General features: G+C 39.2%; 1 protein-coding gene and 1 non-coding gene across 3 annotated transcripts in view; both read right to left on the bottom strand.

Annotated features, from left to right (window-relative positions):
- Fam199x (family with sequence similarity 199, X-linked) overlaps positions 1–4,121 on the bottom strand; it is a 33,277-nt gene extending 29,156 nt beyond the window's left edge. Inside the window, exon 1 of the mRNA XM_004861477.3 lies at positions 3,586–4,121. Coding sequence (XP_004861534.1) covers positions 3,586–3,782 — 197 coding nt within the window. The 5' untranslated portion in view covers positions 3,783–4,121. The remainder of the gene's footprint in view (positions 1–3,585) is intronic.
- Positions 4,122–5,146: 1,025 nt separating this feature from the next.
- LOC101716447 (uncharacterized) overlaps positions 5,147–18,466 on the bottom strand; it is a 78,093-nt gene continuing 64,773 nt past the window's right edge. For both annotated transcript variants that reach the window (XR_015445600.1, XR_015445601.1), the window contains 2 exons: positions 14,475–14,685; positions 5,147–12,953 (listed from right to left, as the gene is read on the bottom strand). This is a non-coding gene — a transcript (uncharacterized LOC101716447). The remainder of the gene's footprint in view (positions 12,954–14,474; positions 14,686–18,466) is intronic.

Raw genomic sequence — 18,466 nt, 5'->3', positions numbered from 1 at the left:
ATACACACATACACATACACACACACACACACACACACACACACACACACACACACTGACACAGAATGGTCTTGGGATTTTTCTGACTGATGATTGAATATAGGGTTCTAAAAATCTCATAACTGAGTAACTGATTTATTCACTAGTTTACTTCATACCCTCCCAATAGGGTATAAAAAAGTAAGGCACTGCCCTCCCACATACTTTTCATAGTTGTTTAATGTCAAGGTACTGATGCACTCCTGAAAGATAAAGAGAATAACACATCTGGTAGCTCATATTAACTTCTTTGATCTCACGGTTTAATCAAAGGACCTACCAATATCCTTAGAACTTTTCAATTTGCTAAAGTCATCCCTTTTTGGTGGTGGTGACGGTGATTGCAGTAGACATGGTAAGTATACAGACCAACCCATGATGGAAGTGCTAAGAGAAAATCTCCATTTGTATCAGAAAAACCCTGTCCCCAAATCCAAAAATAGTATCTTACACTCATACACTCACTCACATATATGTATATATGTATATAAATATATATATCTGACACTGATATTCAAGTTTAAGTGTATTAATTTTTGTCTTATTAAAATTTATTCTATTTTTCCAAAATTCTAGACAAACTCAACTAGATCATAAAATTCTAAAAGATACTCATAGGAAAATGTGATTCTTTTTTTTCTTTTTGAGATAGTTTCTCACTATGTTGCCCAACCAACTCCTGGGCTCAAGCAATCCTCCTCTCTCAGCCTCTAGTAGCTGGTGCTAGTACTACAGGTGTGTACCACTGCATTAAGCTGGAAAGTATGAATGCTTTAAAAACTGCTTATGTAGCTGGGCTTGGCAGTACTGTACATGTCTATAATCCAAGCACTCAGGTGGGCTGGGGCCAGAGGATCACAAGTTCCAGGCCAGCTTGGGCTATATATATACAGCCCAAGGTTATGGCCACATAATTTATTTTCTCCTGAACCTAAACCTATGTGGCAGGAGGTTCTAATATGAACACGACATGAATTTGGCCACAGAGACCATTAGTATTAGTACTGTAGCTTTCTTAGTTAAGAAAGACTGCAAATGTAGCCCAGAATCCAGCAAATAAGCAGGCACAAAGTTGTCATCATAAAGCTTTTATCAATGGCATTATCTAAACAATCTCGTTTTCTTATCTGATAACAGAAAAAGAGGCAAAATAAGGGTAAACCAAATATATACTCACTAATAACCTTTCTACTCGCAATAAAATTTGTTTTATAATGCAAAATTATAAAGCAAAATTTTATTATTCAATTTCTCATATCTGATTTTTGGACTGCTGCTTGAATTGGCAAATGGTGTGATGTGAAGGAAAAAAAAGTGACACACACAACCTCAAAATAAAATAAGCCCCTAAATTAACTTTACCCCCATATAATGATTTAGCTGTTTGCTTCTCCCTGAAAAGAAATGGCATAAAGAATATGGTTCGCTCAAAAATCATCTTGAGAAGGGATAAAAAGACAGTACATGCCAGGAGAAAAAAATTAAAAAGCAAGGTGGTCTAGGACAGAAATATCATCTGCTATAAATATTGCCAATTCAGCTTTCTGCTGAAAAGAATATAAAGCTTGAGCTCCCCTGCTCCCATTCCAAGCCTTGTGAAAAGTAGGGTAAAAAAAGGAGGTTTTAAAAAACCAGGGAGTAATTAGGAAAAATAATGTTTGACTTGGAAAAACTGGGGCTTAACAAGAACTTCCCCTTCTAGTGCTCCTCTCTTGTTTTGGGAAACCACTTTGACTTTACCATAGTCTTTAAGGAGAAGAATTTGAAGGAAAAAAAAATGGGGCAGAGGAGAAAGAACAAATTAAAGAGTAAGAATTATTCATTCCAGGGCTGGGGATTTAGCTCAGTGGTTCGGCTGCCTGCCCAGTACTAAAAAAAAAAAAAAAAAGGGGGAATTGTTCATTCCAGATTACCACCACTCCTTTTGGCAATGCTTAACCTCAACCTCTGCTCCTCACTTCCTTGCCCTCAATATCAGAGCAATTCTGAAGTCATTTAACTTTCCTGGGTATGCAACTTGCTCCAAAACTGTAAAACTTAAATACTAAGTATATGAAAAGATATTTTTTATATTATTTTTCAATGCAAATAACCTTAAACACACATGATTTCATTCAAGTTACATTCATGTTAATTATATCATGGGCTAAGTATGTATTTAGGCTTCTGTGAGCTAGTCTAAGAAACCAAAATGAGCATTAATAACATTGGTCCATTAGTTCTGATCCACGTTTTACCACTAGCTCCAGAGAGTAGCATAGGTCTGTCTAGGCCTTTGTAATAGATTACATGATCTTCAACTCAGTCTTTTCTCTTTGGTCCACAGCTTCATTTTTGTAATGAAGATGTGGAATAGTAAAAAATTTACTGCTGGTTCTTTTTGAAATGCGTTATACTGACGTTGTGAATGTATTCAACTAAAACATCTTGTTTCCACAGACTATAGCTTTCCGTTAGGTAAGAATCATGTTTTACATTTTCCTTGGGAGCTCAGTAAATTCAGCTTGATTCAGGGGGTGGGAGGATATTTGAAAAAGATACAAAAATGTGGAAGAATTTGATCAAACTTACATAGTAAACTTGGATCAGACATGAGAACTAGACTCCTTATCTCCAAAGTTTCAGTAGATGAATCCCTCCCTCTCCTACCTAGTCCCTTCTCCATACACTCTCCCAGCACTTTGTACACACATATCTTAAATATCTACCTACATTAAAAGTTAAGTCTATAACTGAAACATCTTCATATCCCCCACAACGTTTGGCATAAAACTTAAATGCTTGCATGAGAGAATTCTCCAGAAAGCTGTCTTTCAATGAAGCCAGTTAGAAAATGCATCCTCTGATAAATCTGTATAAACTAGCTCATTCTAAGCCTTGCTCTGACCCCCACCACTACAGGGGGTGGGGCAAGCCAAAGGACATGTTACAGGAAGAAATTTTCCAGATTTAAGCCTACACATTTTGGCAAGATCTAAAGCAGTGTTCATAAATGAGGGAAAAAATAAAAGAATGCACTAGTTTCCAAGAACTCCGCTAAAAAAACAGGGCGGCAGGGGGAACAGAGCTGTGAAACAGGTTTAAAATTGGGAAAGAGAAGGTCTAGTTTTAAAAGTGCTACCTTTCTAAAGATGTGGATGGATTCTGACCCACCAGAAATCCACAATACAGCGCACCAAAAATAGAAGAGGTTAAACTTTTGCAGGTGTATGGAAACAGGAGCGCATCGAAAAATCAAGGGTGGTGGTTTGGGATTCTCAAGGTACAGATGGGGGGCGCGTGGGGAGAAAAGGACAAGGTAGGGAAGGAAGGAATCGCTGTAACTAGACCCATGAGGAAAAGAAAACGAGTAAAAACGCCAGTGGAAGAAAAATCAGAGGGTGAAAATAGGGAGGGAAAGCAGGGAAAGAGCCCAGGAATGAGGGCTAGCAGAAGAAAGGTGGGGGAAGGGGCGAAGGTCCAAACAGGGCGGGGGCGCGACGCGTCGTTCTACAGCCCTAGGCAGGGTGTGCGAAGTCCACCCCTGCCCTCCCCGGCGGTACAGACCTGTTGGTATGGAAGCGGTGGAGCGGGTCGGTGCGATGGCAGGAGGAGAGCTGGCAGCCGAAATCGCTGATGTCCAGGCAGCCCGGCTCCTCGCTGTGACAGGTGCCCACTCCGCGAGGGGGTCCCAGGAGTGGGAAAGGTTCTTCGGGGGTTAGAAACTTCTCGTAGGAAGTGGTGGCCGACGCCTCGTCGGACATAGTTGGAGATGGCCTGACTCGGGCTCTTTCTCTGGCCTTGGGCTGCTCCCGCACCCGCCCCTGCGCCCAATCTAACCTGTATGATAGCGCCGCCGCTCAGGAGGTGAGCCCGACGCAGCTTACTGGCTCCCTAAGAGTCACGGCCCACTGTTGCCCAGGGACTGCAGGCAGGGAGTGCAGGGTCGTTCGAAGAAGCTGCTCGAGGGCACAGCGGCCCGCCGGTCACCGAGTCCACGCCTCACTGGCCTCTGCAGCCTACGCCGCAGCCGCCCGGCCCAGCCAGTCAGCGCAGCGCCGCCACCCGCACCGGCGGGCCCCACCCACTGCGCTCACTGCTTGCGACTGCCGCAGTCAGCCGGACGCCTGCCTGGAGAGGAAGGGTAGTAGGGAGCCGCTTCACCTGCCCCCTGCTGGAGCGGAGGAGGAACTGAGGCTGCAGCCCCATGTGCCCCGCCCCACCTTCTACGCATAGAATCAGGGATTCCGGCGTTGTAAAGGCTGACACCTTAAACCAACTTCGTCTCTGCTTTCCTGCTCGCACCTGGTTACTAAACAGCAACCACAACCCGGAGAAAAAAAGAGTTGGCCAAGGTCACACTGCGGGTGCGAGAGAAAGAATCCAGATGGACTTGTTCCCAGCACGCTCCATCACCCTCAGTTCAACAAGTATTTATTGAGCCTCTGCAGCGTGTGTGCCCAGCACTGAGCAATGAACTGAAGGAGAAACGAGCCCAGTAGGAAAAAAATAGTCCCTACCTCACCCTTAATCACTTCATTTCGAGAATGCTACTCTCCAGCCACCAGGCTACTGGGACGTGCAGGACATGTAGTGATCTTTTGTGCTGTTTTCACTAGCTCACATTATGCACTCTGTTTGGAATACCTTGCCATTTCTTTCCTGCTAATTTTTGAAGCCCCAGAGCAAAAGCTCCCTCCTAGGTGAAACCTTCCTTGACTCCCAGGGAGACTTGGATATTCCCCTCTTACTCCCTGAAAACCCACATTCCCCAGTTGAAAATGTGGAACTTAACTTGTTCAGTTCAAATCAACTTACTAGGTGCCATATACTGTTCTTTACTCTTACTATTCTTTTCTCTATATTCTAGACAAGCACTTCCAATCTCGGATGAATATTTTTTAAAAATATTCAGAGGAACTGGGGCCAAGGATGTAGCTCAGTGGTGCTGTGCCTGCCTGACAAGCCCAACGAAGGTCCTGAGTTTGATTCCCAGTACAAAGAAAGAAAGAAAGAAAGAAAGAAAGAAAGAAAGAAAGAAAGAAATTCAGAGGAAAACCCAACATTTTCAATTTCTCATTTTATAAAATGAAGAAAAACTTTAGCACAGCCCACTATTTATAATATTAAAACATTTATTTTCATATAAAATAAGGACATAGTCTTTCAATAAAACTATTTGAATTAAATATATTTAATTTTACAGAAAAACTCTTTACATTGATCCTAGTGAGAAGCATATAACTAAAATAGGTGGAAGGAAGTGGAAAGAATCCAGGAGCAAGAGGAGAAAGGGGGCACAATAAATGAAGAACTGTTACATAAATAGGCTGTACTCCAATGTTAAACTCTATGCCCTGCCCTATCAACATAACTTATAATGAAAACACCTGCTCTCAAATACTCCCTTTAAATTTATGTATAGTTATCCCTGGGAATCTGTAGAATATTGATCTGAGGACCCCTAAAAATAGGAAAATCTGTGGATTCTCAAATTCCTTATATAAAATGACATAGTATCTACATATAACTCATGCACAATTCCCCATATATTTAAATCATCTCTAGATTATAAGAGGCAATGCAATGTAAATACTATGAAAATAGAAGTTATACTGTTATTATGGTTTTGGTCTAAAATGCTCTCCCAAAGTCTCATGTGTTTGGAAGGGTGTATTCTTGTCACTGGCTCCTCCCTGTTCTCTCTACCTCCTGGCTGCCATGAGATGAGTAGCTGTCCCCTACCAGGTCCTTCAACCAGGCCATTTCTGCCTTGGAGCCAGCCAACTATGCACTGAACCCACTGGAAACAGTGAGCCCAATAAATCTCTCCTTTTGGGGCAAAGGAGAAGGAAGTGGGAGGGCTAGGGGAAAGGATAGAAGGGAATGGGATTAATATGAGAAAATGGAAAAATAGGAACAAAATCTTTGTAAATAGGGAGGAATGGAGGGGTTGAAGGGAGGGCTGGGCAAGGGTGAAAAATAAGAACCAAGAGAGACTATGTAACGGTGCAAATTTCCAATGATGAATGTCATTATATTGTATACCTAAAATGTACCAATGATTAGAATGAATAATCGACAATGTAAAATAGGAAGAAAAGGTCCAAAGGGGTAGGGGTAGTGGGAGGGGCAGGGGAAAGGAAAAATGATGAGAAATGGAAAAAATGGAAATAAAGTCTTTGTAAATAGGGAAGGGTGGAGGGCATGAAGGGAGGGCTAGGAATGGGCAAAAAACAAGAACCAAGATGCATTATGTAAAGGTACAATTTCCAATGAGAAATGTAATTGTATTGTATACCTACAATGTACCAATAAAAGAATTTAATACAAAAAAAATCTCTCCTTTTGTTATTCTAGAAAGGAAGCACCTACAAAAGTGCGGCCATGGAGAGCACAGTTGCTGAAAAGATTAGCATTCAAAACATGCCAGGTACTTTGCATTAGGACAATAGGAAACATTTGTACCAGCTATGGGAGTGTAACTAATGAAGAAAATCCATACCAAAGAAATGTGGTCCTTGCTGTGACTATACTTGAGTACGTGGTTTAGAAGCCTTTGGAAACAGTTTGTGGGAGTTTTAAATGGTTTGAAGATACTGGCTAAAGAAGCCCTGTGATTCTGCAAAAGTCAAGGAATGAAGTCACAAACCAAAGAAGGTTAGGAGAGTTCTTATTGGCAATAATAGGAAGAACAGCTCCTGGATTTCCAGGACGGTTTCCAAGTGGTTAGCCATTCAGCCTCTCAATCTAGTGATTTATAGATAAGCAAGCCATAGGAATTGCTTGTTTAGTGACCACCTATCACAGGTGACTCTGTGAAGTTAAAATTGACCAAATGGAACTCAGGCTGTCCTAACCCAGTTTTTTCACATGTAGGGTATACAGGAAACTGGGATATTAGGAAAAACTGGTTATTTCACATTATAATTTCCTCAGAACGCAGAAACTTAGCAGGGAGTGACTGCATCTCCCTTTAGGAGGGAATGGGTTGCATTCCATTTTGCCTAAGGAAGTTCATTCGTGGTCCAAAGTGCTAGTTCACTGTATATTTTTATTTAAATCCCCACAGGTATGGCTGATTACCAAACTCTATCTCAGGCCCTTACCCTTGCTAGCTGACTCACTCATAACCTAATTAAATAAACTGTTTTCTACAGCCCTACAGTGCTGTAAAGAGATCTTGACTGGAGATTCTTGTCAGAGTTCAGAAGACTAGGACACTCATAGAAATGCAGACAGTTGAAGGCCAGATTTAGGAGGTTTCAGTTGGAAACAAGGACTCCATTGGTATTTGGGCTAGGGGCCAGTGTGTTATATTCTGGCAGAAGATTTGTCTTCATTTGGCCCTTGTCTTGAGATTTTGCAGGGGGCTGAGATTAAGGGCAATGAACCAACTGTTCTGGCAGAGAAAATTTCAAATTGGGCCAATGTTCTGACTTGTGGCATTGGTACTGCTGGCTGCTTTTAGCCAGATCTATAGTGAGAATCATGAGCAAAAAGCAAATGTGGAAAGTTTGAGATTTTATCAGAAAGAAAGCAAGTGCCTGCAAAGGTGGGGCCATGCAAAGCCTGCTTGCTGAAATGATTAGCATTAAAAAGAACCCAGGTGGGCCAGGGGTTTACCTTAGTGTTTAAGCTCAAAAGCTCAAGGTCCACAGTTTGTTCCCAGGTACCAAAAAAAAGGACCCAAGTACTTTGCATTAGGAGATATGGCTTGAAGACATCTCAGGATTTGGCTAGACTCTAACCTCCACGGGCTCAAAGGTACAAAAAAGAAAATACCTTTGAAAGACTTTGCTTTGAGAAAAGAGCCCCAAGCCACCCTATTCTAGAAGGGTTGTCTAGGGAATTGGTTCCCTAAGATTTATTTCACAATGCCCAGCCACCCTGGCACTGAGAGGTTCCTACAGCCTTTACCCAAGGGCCCAAGCTACTGGTTGAGCTGGTAGTAGACCTTGGTGTTATCCATGCTGTGCTGGTTTTTAGACATACAGGATGCAAGAGTTATGGGGTCACAGAGGCTTCCATGAAGATTTCAAAAGAAATCCTGGGAGGGCGAGCAGCATGGCTCTGGGAGGGCAGCATGTAAAACTGTGAAAGTGAAACCAAAAGCAGAAGTATTGATTTTCTGAGGTTACTGTAAATACTTACTACAAACTTGGTAGCTTAAGACAACAGAAATTTATTTTCACACTTCTAGAGGCTGGAAGTCTGAAATCTCACAAGACCATACTCACTCCAGGGTCTCTAGAGGAAAAATGGTTTCTTACCTCTTTCAGCTTCTGGGTGCTGTCCTAGCATTCCTGGGCTTATAGTCTCATCACTTTGTGCCTTCATCTTCACATTATCTTCCCTGCACAACCATCAAATCTCCTTCTACCTTACTCCTATAAGGACTCTTATCATTGGATTTAAGGCATACCAAATTAATTCAGGATAAAGCCCTCCTCTCAAAACCCTTAACTTACTTAATCCAATATTTTGCCATTCACAGTAATAGTAACAGGTTTCAGGGATTGGGAAGTGGAAATATCTCCTGAGAGAGCTACCATTCAGCCCACTGTCTAAATTATTGCTATGCTCTGAACCTCATCATGTAGGACTTCTACTTTCCAAGCCTCTTATAAAGCATGAAATTAAGAGGCTCATAGAGAAGAAGAAATCCAATATTCCCATAAAGTAATTATGGTTTTAGTTCTTTTTGTGTGTGTGTGACTCATTTTTTTTTATTCTTAAGTTCTTTTATTGGTACATTTTATCAGAGTGCCTTTTTTCTTAATTTACCTACTGATAAATTATCTATTGATTCTTTTCCCTAGAGGACAAATTAATGGGCCAGAATGTGAGATGTTAGAGACAATACACAACATTTTTTTACAAAATATCTTAAGGATAATAATTTAACTCACCTCCAATGAAGACAATGAATATTATATCTAATTTACAAAGAAAGAATGGACACAACTTTTATAAATGAAAAACTAGAGATATAATACATGATACAGAAACATAATGCATATGTTATGCCACAAATATATAGGAAGAATATATAATATACTGACAGAATATCAAGAATATCAAGTAAAGATGAATTTCTTAACAACAGTCAAACACAGTTGCTAACTGATACAAAATATAATTGCAATACAGTGAGATACTAGGTCCAAAACAAATAGGCATAAGACTTCATAGTACCCATGTAAAGAAAGGACGGATTCAGCTTGGGGGGAAAGATTTGCGAAGATTTCACAGCAGCAACATTTGGCCTGAGTTTCTAGAAGAGAAGCTTTTAATTTGGCAAGAAAAGATGGTCATTTTAGATTAAACAGTGTGACACTGAAATTCTGAATCATTTCTGTGGTGAACTGATAAAATTTGAAAGATAAATGATAGACTTAGAAAATGCTTTTGATTAGAAACTGGTAAGTAATATTAATTATATAAAATCATAGAAACTCTTAAGGGTTGATAACAAGCAAAATTTCGAGAAATAGCAAAGAAGAGAACTATTATAATAACATTTACATATTTGTCCTCAGATAATTTTCTCATATTTGAAAAGGAAATAAAATATACTGCTCCCTTTTACAATTTTATACATTCTAATGTTTCAGTACCTTAAAAATTTTAATGAATTGGATAATTCATCATTTTTCAATTGCTCTTACCAAAACTTCACTGTCACAAGTAAATTAAGAAAGTTATATTTCATGGGAGGGGTAGGGGAAAGGAAAGAAGGGAAAGGAATAAATATGAGAAAAGGAAAAAAATAGAAACAAAATCTTTGTAAATAGGGAGGGGTGGAGGGGTAGAAGGGAGGGCAGGGGAATGGGGATAAAAAATAAGAACCAAGATATATTATGTAGAGGTACAAATTCCCAATAATGAATGTCAGCATACTGTATACCTAAAATGTACTTATAAAATTAATGAAAAAAATAAAGTTATATTTCTTCTTCAGTATACATGTGCATTAATATGACATTTTTCTTATATCACAGTAAAAAATATTGTACATAACTAAAACATTGCACATGATGAATATGTGGTCTACTAATGTAGAAAAGGGTTTTCAGAAACAACTAACATTTCTCAGATCTGTAGGAATTTTTAACATAAATGATATTTTCTTATAAGAGTATGTTTCAGTTACAAAATAAAAAACAATCACTTAGGGCTGGGGATTTAGCTCAGTGGTTGTGCTGTCTGCCTCAGAAATGCAATATCCCAAGTTCAATCCCTGGTACCAAAAAAAAAAAAAAAATCACTTAAAAGATCTTCCCTCCATAATTTGATTTTTCTGGGATAAGGAGATGATCAATATATTTTACTAAATAACAAAGCAAAGGAATTTAAATATTTTGTGGTATATAAATAAATATGCAAAAAACTAAAAATAATAAATAACAGACATAATTAAAAGAGATAATACCAAAAGGAATGTTTCCAAATAAACTCAAAAATGGGTTTTCAGATATGACTGGGTCCTTATTCAGGTAGAAATTATTTGAGAGAATAATTGCAATAAAATTATTGTGTTGGCTCTTTTATTGTGGGACAGAAGAATGGATTTAGTTAACTGAGATTAGTGTGGGTGGCTGTACAAGGGCCTATATAGTAGGATGTGTATGTTGGAGGAAAAAATTGAATGAGATGCCAGGTGCTACAAAATTTTCAACCTTATAAATGTGTAATTTTAAAATCTAGTCATTTCAACCTGTACTTTTTCAATCTTAATATTACTTTTAGCCAGTACCCATACATTTCCAAAATATTTTGACTAATGTTTATAAAGATATCTTGCTATGTTTTCAAATAATAGCAGAATTATTTACAGTGTATATTTTTGGTGTTTGCAAACTGGTAATCTGGTCTCTCTCTTTTTTTTTAACACTTCTGGGAAATTCCTAACAGGTATCCTACTTTAGCCTTATTCTTTGACTATTTTCAATAACAAAGAGCTTACAGTTAACAGAAGTAAAACAACCATTAAAACTCAAGCTATTGTAATAATTCTTGCTGTAGCAAGAATACTATAACAAAATATATCAGTCAGTGTTACTAGAGAATCACATATAATACAAGATATATAAATATATAAGAATTTACAATATTGGCTTACAATGGCCACCCACAGAGTCAGGTGTGGAAGAGTGCAAAAGGGCTGTCTGCACATTGGGGATCTGAAGGATCCCAATTGAAAGCCTGAAGCTCAGTATTGTGTCCCATGGGAGCCTGTATCAGGAGGCCAAAGGGTCTTCGATGGAAGGCTGAACAGTCTACACCAGAAAGCTGAAAGGTTGGTGCTGGAAACTGAAGAGTCAGTGCTGGAAGCCAGGAGATGATGTCAAGATGACTGACATCATCTGGATGCTTCTCTGAAAGACTAGAGCTTCTCTAAAGAAGATAGAAGCAATCCTTCCTTCTTTGTTTCCCTTTTATACTATTCTGGTGATAATTCTCCCTGGGGTGGATCTTCTATACCCAAAATGATGCTTAGCCAAGTTAGTTGAACATCATTTACTCAAGTTGGCACAATCGATCAACTATCACACAAAATAATTGTAATCCAACCAAATTTTTAACAAACACTATATAACTTTCTAATAATCATAAGAATTGTTCATATTCATAGTGAGAAGAATTACAATAAAGCATTAACATATACATCTTCATTTCTAATTTGACAGAATGTGGTATGTTAGCATCAGCCAGACAGGCTATGTTAGGAATAAGCTGGGCCTCATTTTAATTTAGCTTAGGACATATGTCCAACTTTTATTTGAGGGCCTTACCCGGTTGTACCTTAAGTGACTCCTGACATCCCCAGAGATGGACATGACTGCTCTGCCTGTAATGAGGGTGTACAGAAAGCCCTCTTTACATAGACCTCTGATAAACATGAAATGAGAATAAGCATTAGAGAGGGTTCTTTAAAAGCAGACCCATTGGGGGGGTGGGGCATAGTTCTTGGTTCAGAGGAGTGAGAGACGCAGAACAGGGCAGGGCTAAAACTAAGACAGCTGGAAACCAGCTTTAACATTATTCCAGGAGTTGCTCTGAAGTAGGGTTTGCACCAAAATATTGATCACTCTTGAAGCCAGGTGCCCTTACCTTGTATCTTGATCATCAGTCAGTCATTGGCTACAGGAATCAGGGTTTTACATGAGGTGGAGGTGTTATATGGTGATCTTGCAGGCATGGAAGTTTTTCTACATAGTGCAGTTCTCCACAAAAGGAAGCAGCTGAAGTTAGAAGCTAACACTCACAGCTGCTGAGGGATGGGTCTGTCTGCTTTGTAAAGGTGCCTGTAGACTACAGTATGTATATTATAGTAAAGAAACACTGTCATATATGCTAAGACTCCAGAACAGCCCTTAAGGAATGTATGACTGAAACATACTACAGAAAGCATTGCAGAACCTGAATACAACCCACTTCTGATCACAAGACTTTTGGGGGACATTTTAGATCTAAACCAAAATAATATCTTTGCCTTAGAGCCAGTTGATTATGGACTGAAACCATGAGCAACTTAAATCATCCACCTTTAAGTTGTGGTTGTTGAGTATCGTGTCTCAGAGATGAGAAAGCTAATACATATATCTCTGCCGTTTTCCATTGTAAACCTAACCACTTCAGAAGGCCAAGCCCAAACATGTGCTCTACTGTTGGGTGTTGAGGATTTTTAAAAAAGACAAGATTATTAATCTTCAATTCAAACCCAGAGGCTTTTCTGGGTGTGCAGGGCAATGAGCTCGGACATGTCAAGAAATGAAATGGGTCAGAGAGCTATAAAAGTGTTACAGAGGTGGAGACAAGGCAGTGTGCTTCATTTACGTTCGGCAAACTTGGGGATATACAGTGTCTTCTTCCTCTCCCATCCTTTCCTCATCACCAGTACTTCCCCGAAAAAAAACACCATGGAATGCCTGAGAATAAATTGGGAAGAAAGAACAAGTGGGTATGAACCAAGAATAACAAGATCCTCAGTAGACTCTAGGGAGAATAGAAGAAATTCCAGTTTGTTTTAATCTGAGAAAGAGAGGATTTTCTTTTTCTTTGGGGCATAAAACAGTAATGCTTGAATCTGGGAGCTGCTAATATGGAAATTATTACTACTTTGGAGTCAGAAGAATATATTAACAAGACACTTTAATACACATATAATAATAAATATAATATTAGTCTCTTGTCCTAAAATAAGCAAAATCTTTGATAACATCCATGTTTTACAGAATGTGGTGAGGTGAAGATCTTGCACTTTTATTCTTAGTAGCCTCAGTTTGAATAGGCAATATTGGGGCCCATGAGACACAAGGGAAGGCAGTAACCTGTTAGGATAACTGCTATTTTAGTCATCTCTGTTGCTGCCAGCCTTCAAGGGAGAAATGGTTGCTTCATTGGTGGCTTTTTCATGCTTTTGAAGAGAACACAATCTTCCTGACCATAATAGATATTGAGGCTGCTCTTGGGGGTTAAAAAAATGCTTGAATAGAATTTCCAACCTTCTTTTCAGTGATATTTGAGAGATACCAAGACATGTCTGAGCTTACATCTTGGCTCTGTTTACTACTAGCTTTCTGATCATGGGCAAGTTATTGAGTTAGCTACTATCTGGCTGATTTGAATTTTTTATCTGCTAAAAATAAAATAGGAGGTTAAGAAAGGATAATACACTTAAGTATCACCAAAGGGTTAATGTGAGGATTAAACAACATTAAAATGAAGATAAAGCACTTATCATAGTGTCTGATCTATACACCTTAGCCACTACTACCATTTATTAATTAGCCAGGACTTAAGTGAGAAGATATTCCATCAAAGGCAAGAATTATAATTTATATTTCAATATACTGCTTAACTCTGTGCCAGACAATGTTCTAAATGAAATTTTTATATTCTTATTACCACCCTGGAGGTAGCTATTACTATAGTATCATACCCATTCTACAGGGGATAAGAAAGGAATGGAACAGCATGTTTAAATTATTTGCCCCAAATCCCATGGTTATTCAAAGTCAAAACTCAGGATTCAAAGTTTGTGCTCTTAATTATATAGTTAGAGTAAGACTGAGCCAAACAAAAGAGGAAGGGAATGTAGAGTTACGTAGGTATGTAGGTTCACGGTAAATATGAGTTTGGGTTAGTCCATCAGCTTAAAGACAGCATCAGAAACTGTTCATTAACAAGTAAATGAAGACGATTTTAGAATGACTGATAAACTTGCAAGTCAGCCTATAAGCAAAGTGGGAAATGTTCAACATATGACTAAGCGGATAGGCCTGGTCTTTTACTTCTTTACCAGTTGAGTCACCTGGATCTCCTAACCACCTGTACCGTGTGCAATAAGAAGACCACGGGGTAAGGAACATGAAGATGAAGGGGTTAATGGAGCTGGGAGCTGGGAGCAGAGGCAAAGAGGATTGTGGGGGTTCTGCTTTCGTCCTTACCTGGGCTCCTGGAAACGTGAACTGTAGTGTGCTTCTTTATTATGGCCCACCTTAAGTGAGGGCTATGAGCCGAGCGGGTCCGGATCTGGCCACTGCCACCGCGGCTGCTCTCTGAAGCCGCAGAGCAGGGACTGTCGGCCACAGGACAGCAGACATGGCAGAGGTTTGTAACACTTCTCAAGGCTGAGGACTAGGCACGTCCTGCCACCAGCTGCGCCGAGGGAAGGGAACGGAAGTGAGAGGGGATGAGAAGTAGGGAGGAATTGACAGACGAACGGATCTGGTGGCGACACTTGATGGCGTGGCTGCAGGATTAAGTGGGCGTGTAACTATGCTGTGTGTGTCAATATTGAGATGTGTGGATTTTCGGGCTATTCGTGATTGGGAACCAACGAGGTCTACGGGTGAGGCCGCAAAATGATGAATGGAGGGTAAAGTCAGGGAGAAAACGTGTAGTCTGCCGGGCACCAACACACCTGAATCACACTATTACGGAATGATTTTATTGGAGTGAGTCAGACCCATAGTTTCCGGTTCTTTGAAGGAAATAATTAAGCTTTATTCTGGACATATACAGATTGCCATTTGCTATCTGCAGTTGGACACATGCAATTACAACGGGATAGACAGCGATACATCGTGTTTTATCAAAACCTACCACTGACCACAGACTCCTCTCAGGATAGGGTCTGGACTGCTCTTTGTTGTGCTGATTTAATGTATTTTGAAGAAAATAGCAAATGTGTGCAGTTTTCTTCTAGGCATATGCCCTCCCTTTTTGTCTAGGTGTTGTTGCTTGAAGGGCAGAGTAGTTCTTAAGGCCCAAACCACTTTATTTCTGGTGAGAGCTTTTACCCATCACAATCCCAGAACCTCTCTGACAGAATCAGTATTACCCGTGGGGAAGGTTGCTCTTTAAGCAGAGCCGACAAACTCTGGGCATGAGTGCAGTTCAGGATTCACACACAGACTTGCTAGCCTGACCATTTGAAACTTGTATGTGCTAGTTTTTTGGTTTTCCAGCAAACTGCATTCAGGACAGGAAATTGCACACCCACCAAAAACTTGGCTAGGCAATTTCTTAATGTTTCTGAATTGTCAAACCTGCTGTTTTATTGAAACAGCAATATAAGTCCAAGTTAGTGGTTCTCAGACTTTCCTAACTAGAGTGCATGTTAGAACACACATTGCTGGATTCCATTCATAAAGCCAGTCAGGTGTGGGCCTCCAAATTTACATTTCTAACAATTTCCCAGGAGATGCTAATATTACTGACCCTGGGACCACACTTAGTGGGACTGCTGGTCTAAACACACTTAACATAAGTAAACCTGAAGGGATATCTATAGACAAGGCTAGACACACTCTTAAGAGGTCAGATCTGAGTTAAAATACAATGGATATGAAATCAAATAGATTTTGTTTAAACACTGCATAGAAAAAAATTTCTTTTTGTACTAGGGACTGAACCTATGCTAAGCACTTACTCTGCCACTGAGCTACCCTGAACCCCTAGAAAAACTTTTATTTTAGTGTATTGACATATTTATGAGATACAAAGTGATGTCATATGTATATAATGTGGAATGATTCAGTCAAGCCAGTTAACATATCCATCAGCTGAAGCACTTTTTTGTGGTGTATTTGAAATTTACATTTAACAATTTTGAAATATAGAGTACTAGATCTCAAAACTTTTCTAACTAAAACTTTGTATATTTTGACCAACTTATCCACATTCCCTTCTCCAGCCTATTAACTACCTTTTTCTTTACTTCTACGAGTGATTTAGAATATGAATATCATATATATATATTATATATATATATGGTATTTATCCTTCTATGCCTGGCTTATTTCATGTTATCCAGGTTCATCCATGTTGTTGCAAGTGACAGAATTTTCTTTTCAAGGATGAAAAATATTCCTTTGTGAACATGTAAGATATTTTCTTTATCCATTAATCCATTGATGGACACTTAGATTGATTCCATAACTTGGCTATTGTGAATACTACTGCAATGAACGTGAGAGTGCAGTTATCTCTTCAGCATACTGATTTCAAATCCTTTGGATATATACCCAAAAGTTGGATTGCTGGATAATATTATAACCGGCAGGGCAAAATGTCTAACTTTTGCTATGGCTTGTATCTAGATGTCTCCCCAAAGCCTCATATGCTCATAGGTAGGGATTTTCAGAGATGGCTGGATCTAGGGTGTTTGGTAACTAAATTGGTTTAGCATAGTTCTGGGTATGGATAATGGGTGGCCCACCTTGGGTGTGGGTAGCACCAACCGATAGGCTTGCAGCCTCAGTGGAATATAAAGAGAAAGATGGAAGGCAGGCTGCTGCTGCTTTACTGCCTCTTGCCTGCCCTCCTATGGACTATTTCTCCTCTCCCATGGTGCCCTACCTTGGAGTCAACCAACTATGAACTGAAACATCTAGCAACAGTGAGCTAAAATAAACCTTTCGTCCTTTACCTTTTGGGCATCAGGTGTTTTATCCCAGCAACAGAAAAAAAGTAACTAAGACATCTTTAAAAGTTAGAATTTTTAAAAATAAACTGCTTCTCCATAGTTACCAGTCCAAGGACTTCACCACCACCATCCACCTCTCCTCCACTCAGATGAATGGACGGAATATTTAGGTGCTGGCCCCAGGAGATCAGGCTCCAATTTTGTTTCCAGAGTAAGAAAGGCAGTAGAAAAAGGCCAGGAGGGATGAAACAATTGTGGAGCTGTCTTTTGTCTAATTGTATTCTTTCTCCTCTCTCCTTCTTACTATAAAAGGCCCTTGCATACCTGAACACAGTGATATGGTGATTTGTGGCAATACGAGGCCCTTCTATCTCTTGTGAACTAGCTCTGAATATAAAGCCTTTTTCCTTTTCACTAAGCTAAATGTGTGGGGTGTTTTCTTTGGGGGAGGGGATGGAGGAAATAACAGTTTGGTAATTTTGTTTTTAGTTTTTTGAGGAACTGCTCTATAGTTTTCCATAATGACTGTACTAATTTGAATTTTTACAGTAGTGTACATAAATCCTCTTTACTCCACCTCTTCTCTAAGATCTACCTTTCATCCTATTTTCAGTGTTGGGGATTGAACTCAGCACTGTGTGCATGCTAGGCAAGTGCTTTATTGCTGAGCTACATCCCCAACCCCTCATCTGTTTTATAATAGTCATTCCAACTGGTATGACATGATATATCATTGAAGTTTTAATTTGTATTTTCATGATGATGTCTGTTGGCCATTTGTATGTCTTCGTTCAGAGAATGTCTATTTAGCTCCTTTGCTCATTTTTAATTGGGTTATTGGCTTTCTTAATATCAAGTTGAGTTACTTATATATTTTAGATATTAACCCTTTATCAGGTTTATGGCTTATAGGTATTTTCTCTCATTCTGTAGGCTGTTTCTTTGTTCTGTTAATTCTTTACATTGCAGAAGAGTTTTGGTTTGATGTAATCCTACTTGTCTATTTTTTCTTTAGTTTTATGAGCTTTTGGGGTCAAATGCATAAAATCATCAACTAGACCGATGTTATGTGGTTTTTCTCCTATCCTTTAATAAAACTTGTTCACATGTATATTTTGGTTGAGGGAGCAATGATCTTCATAAACTAAACAAAGCTGTTTTTCTTCAGTTGTAGGTGGCAGAATGCCTTGTACCATAAAAGTTTAAAAAGATGAAGTAGCTATTTTCTTTTAAAATGCCTTGCTAAGTTATATTCAGGTAGCTAGTTATTTACAATGGAATGCAAACCCCTATGTTGTCATCAATAATAAAAAATGGGCATTTCTAATTTCTGGTAATTAATTGTTTGAAATTTAAAAACAGAAGGTCAGTTGTGACAATCTAATTGAGAGATTTGTATAAGGAGTCGGAATTGCAAAAGTATGATAGGTAGTTTTCTTTTCCTGTCCATAATTAAAACCCTCCCTCCTAAAAAGAAATAATCATTTTATTCCATAACACAGAGAATCA

This window comes from Heterocephalus glaber, unplaced genomic scaffold (genome assembly GCF_053883595.1).
Source record: "Heterocephalus glaber isolate CG9 unplaced genomic scaffold, H.glaber_assembly_v1.0 deba00001613, whole genome shotgun sequence".
NCBI classification, from domain to species: domain Eukaryota; kingdom Metazoa; phylum Chordata; class Mammalia; order Rodentia; family Bathyergidae; genus Heterocephalus; species Heterocephalus glaber.
Note: the sequence above shows the minus strand (reverse complement) of the source record. Positions and strands in the feature narration are given on the sequence as shown.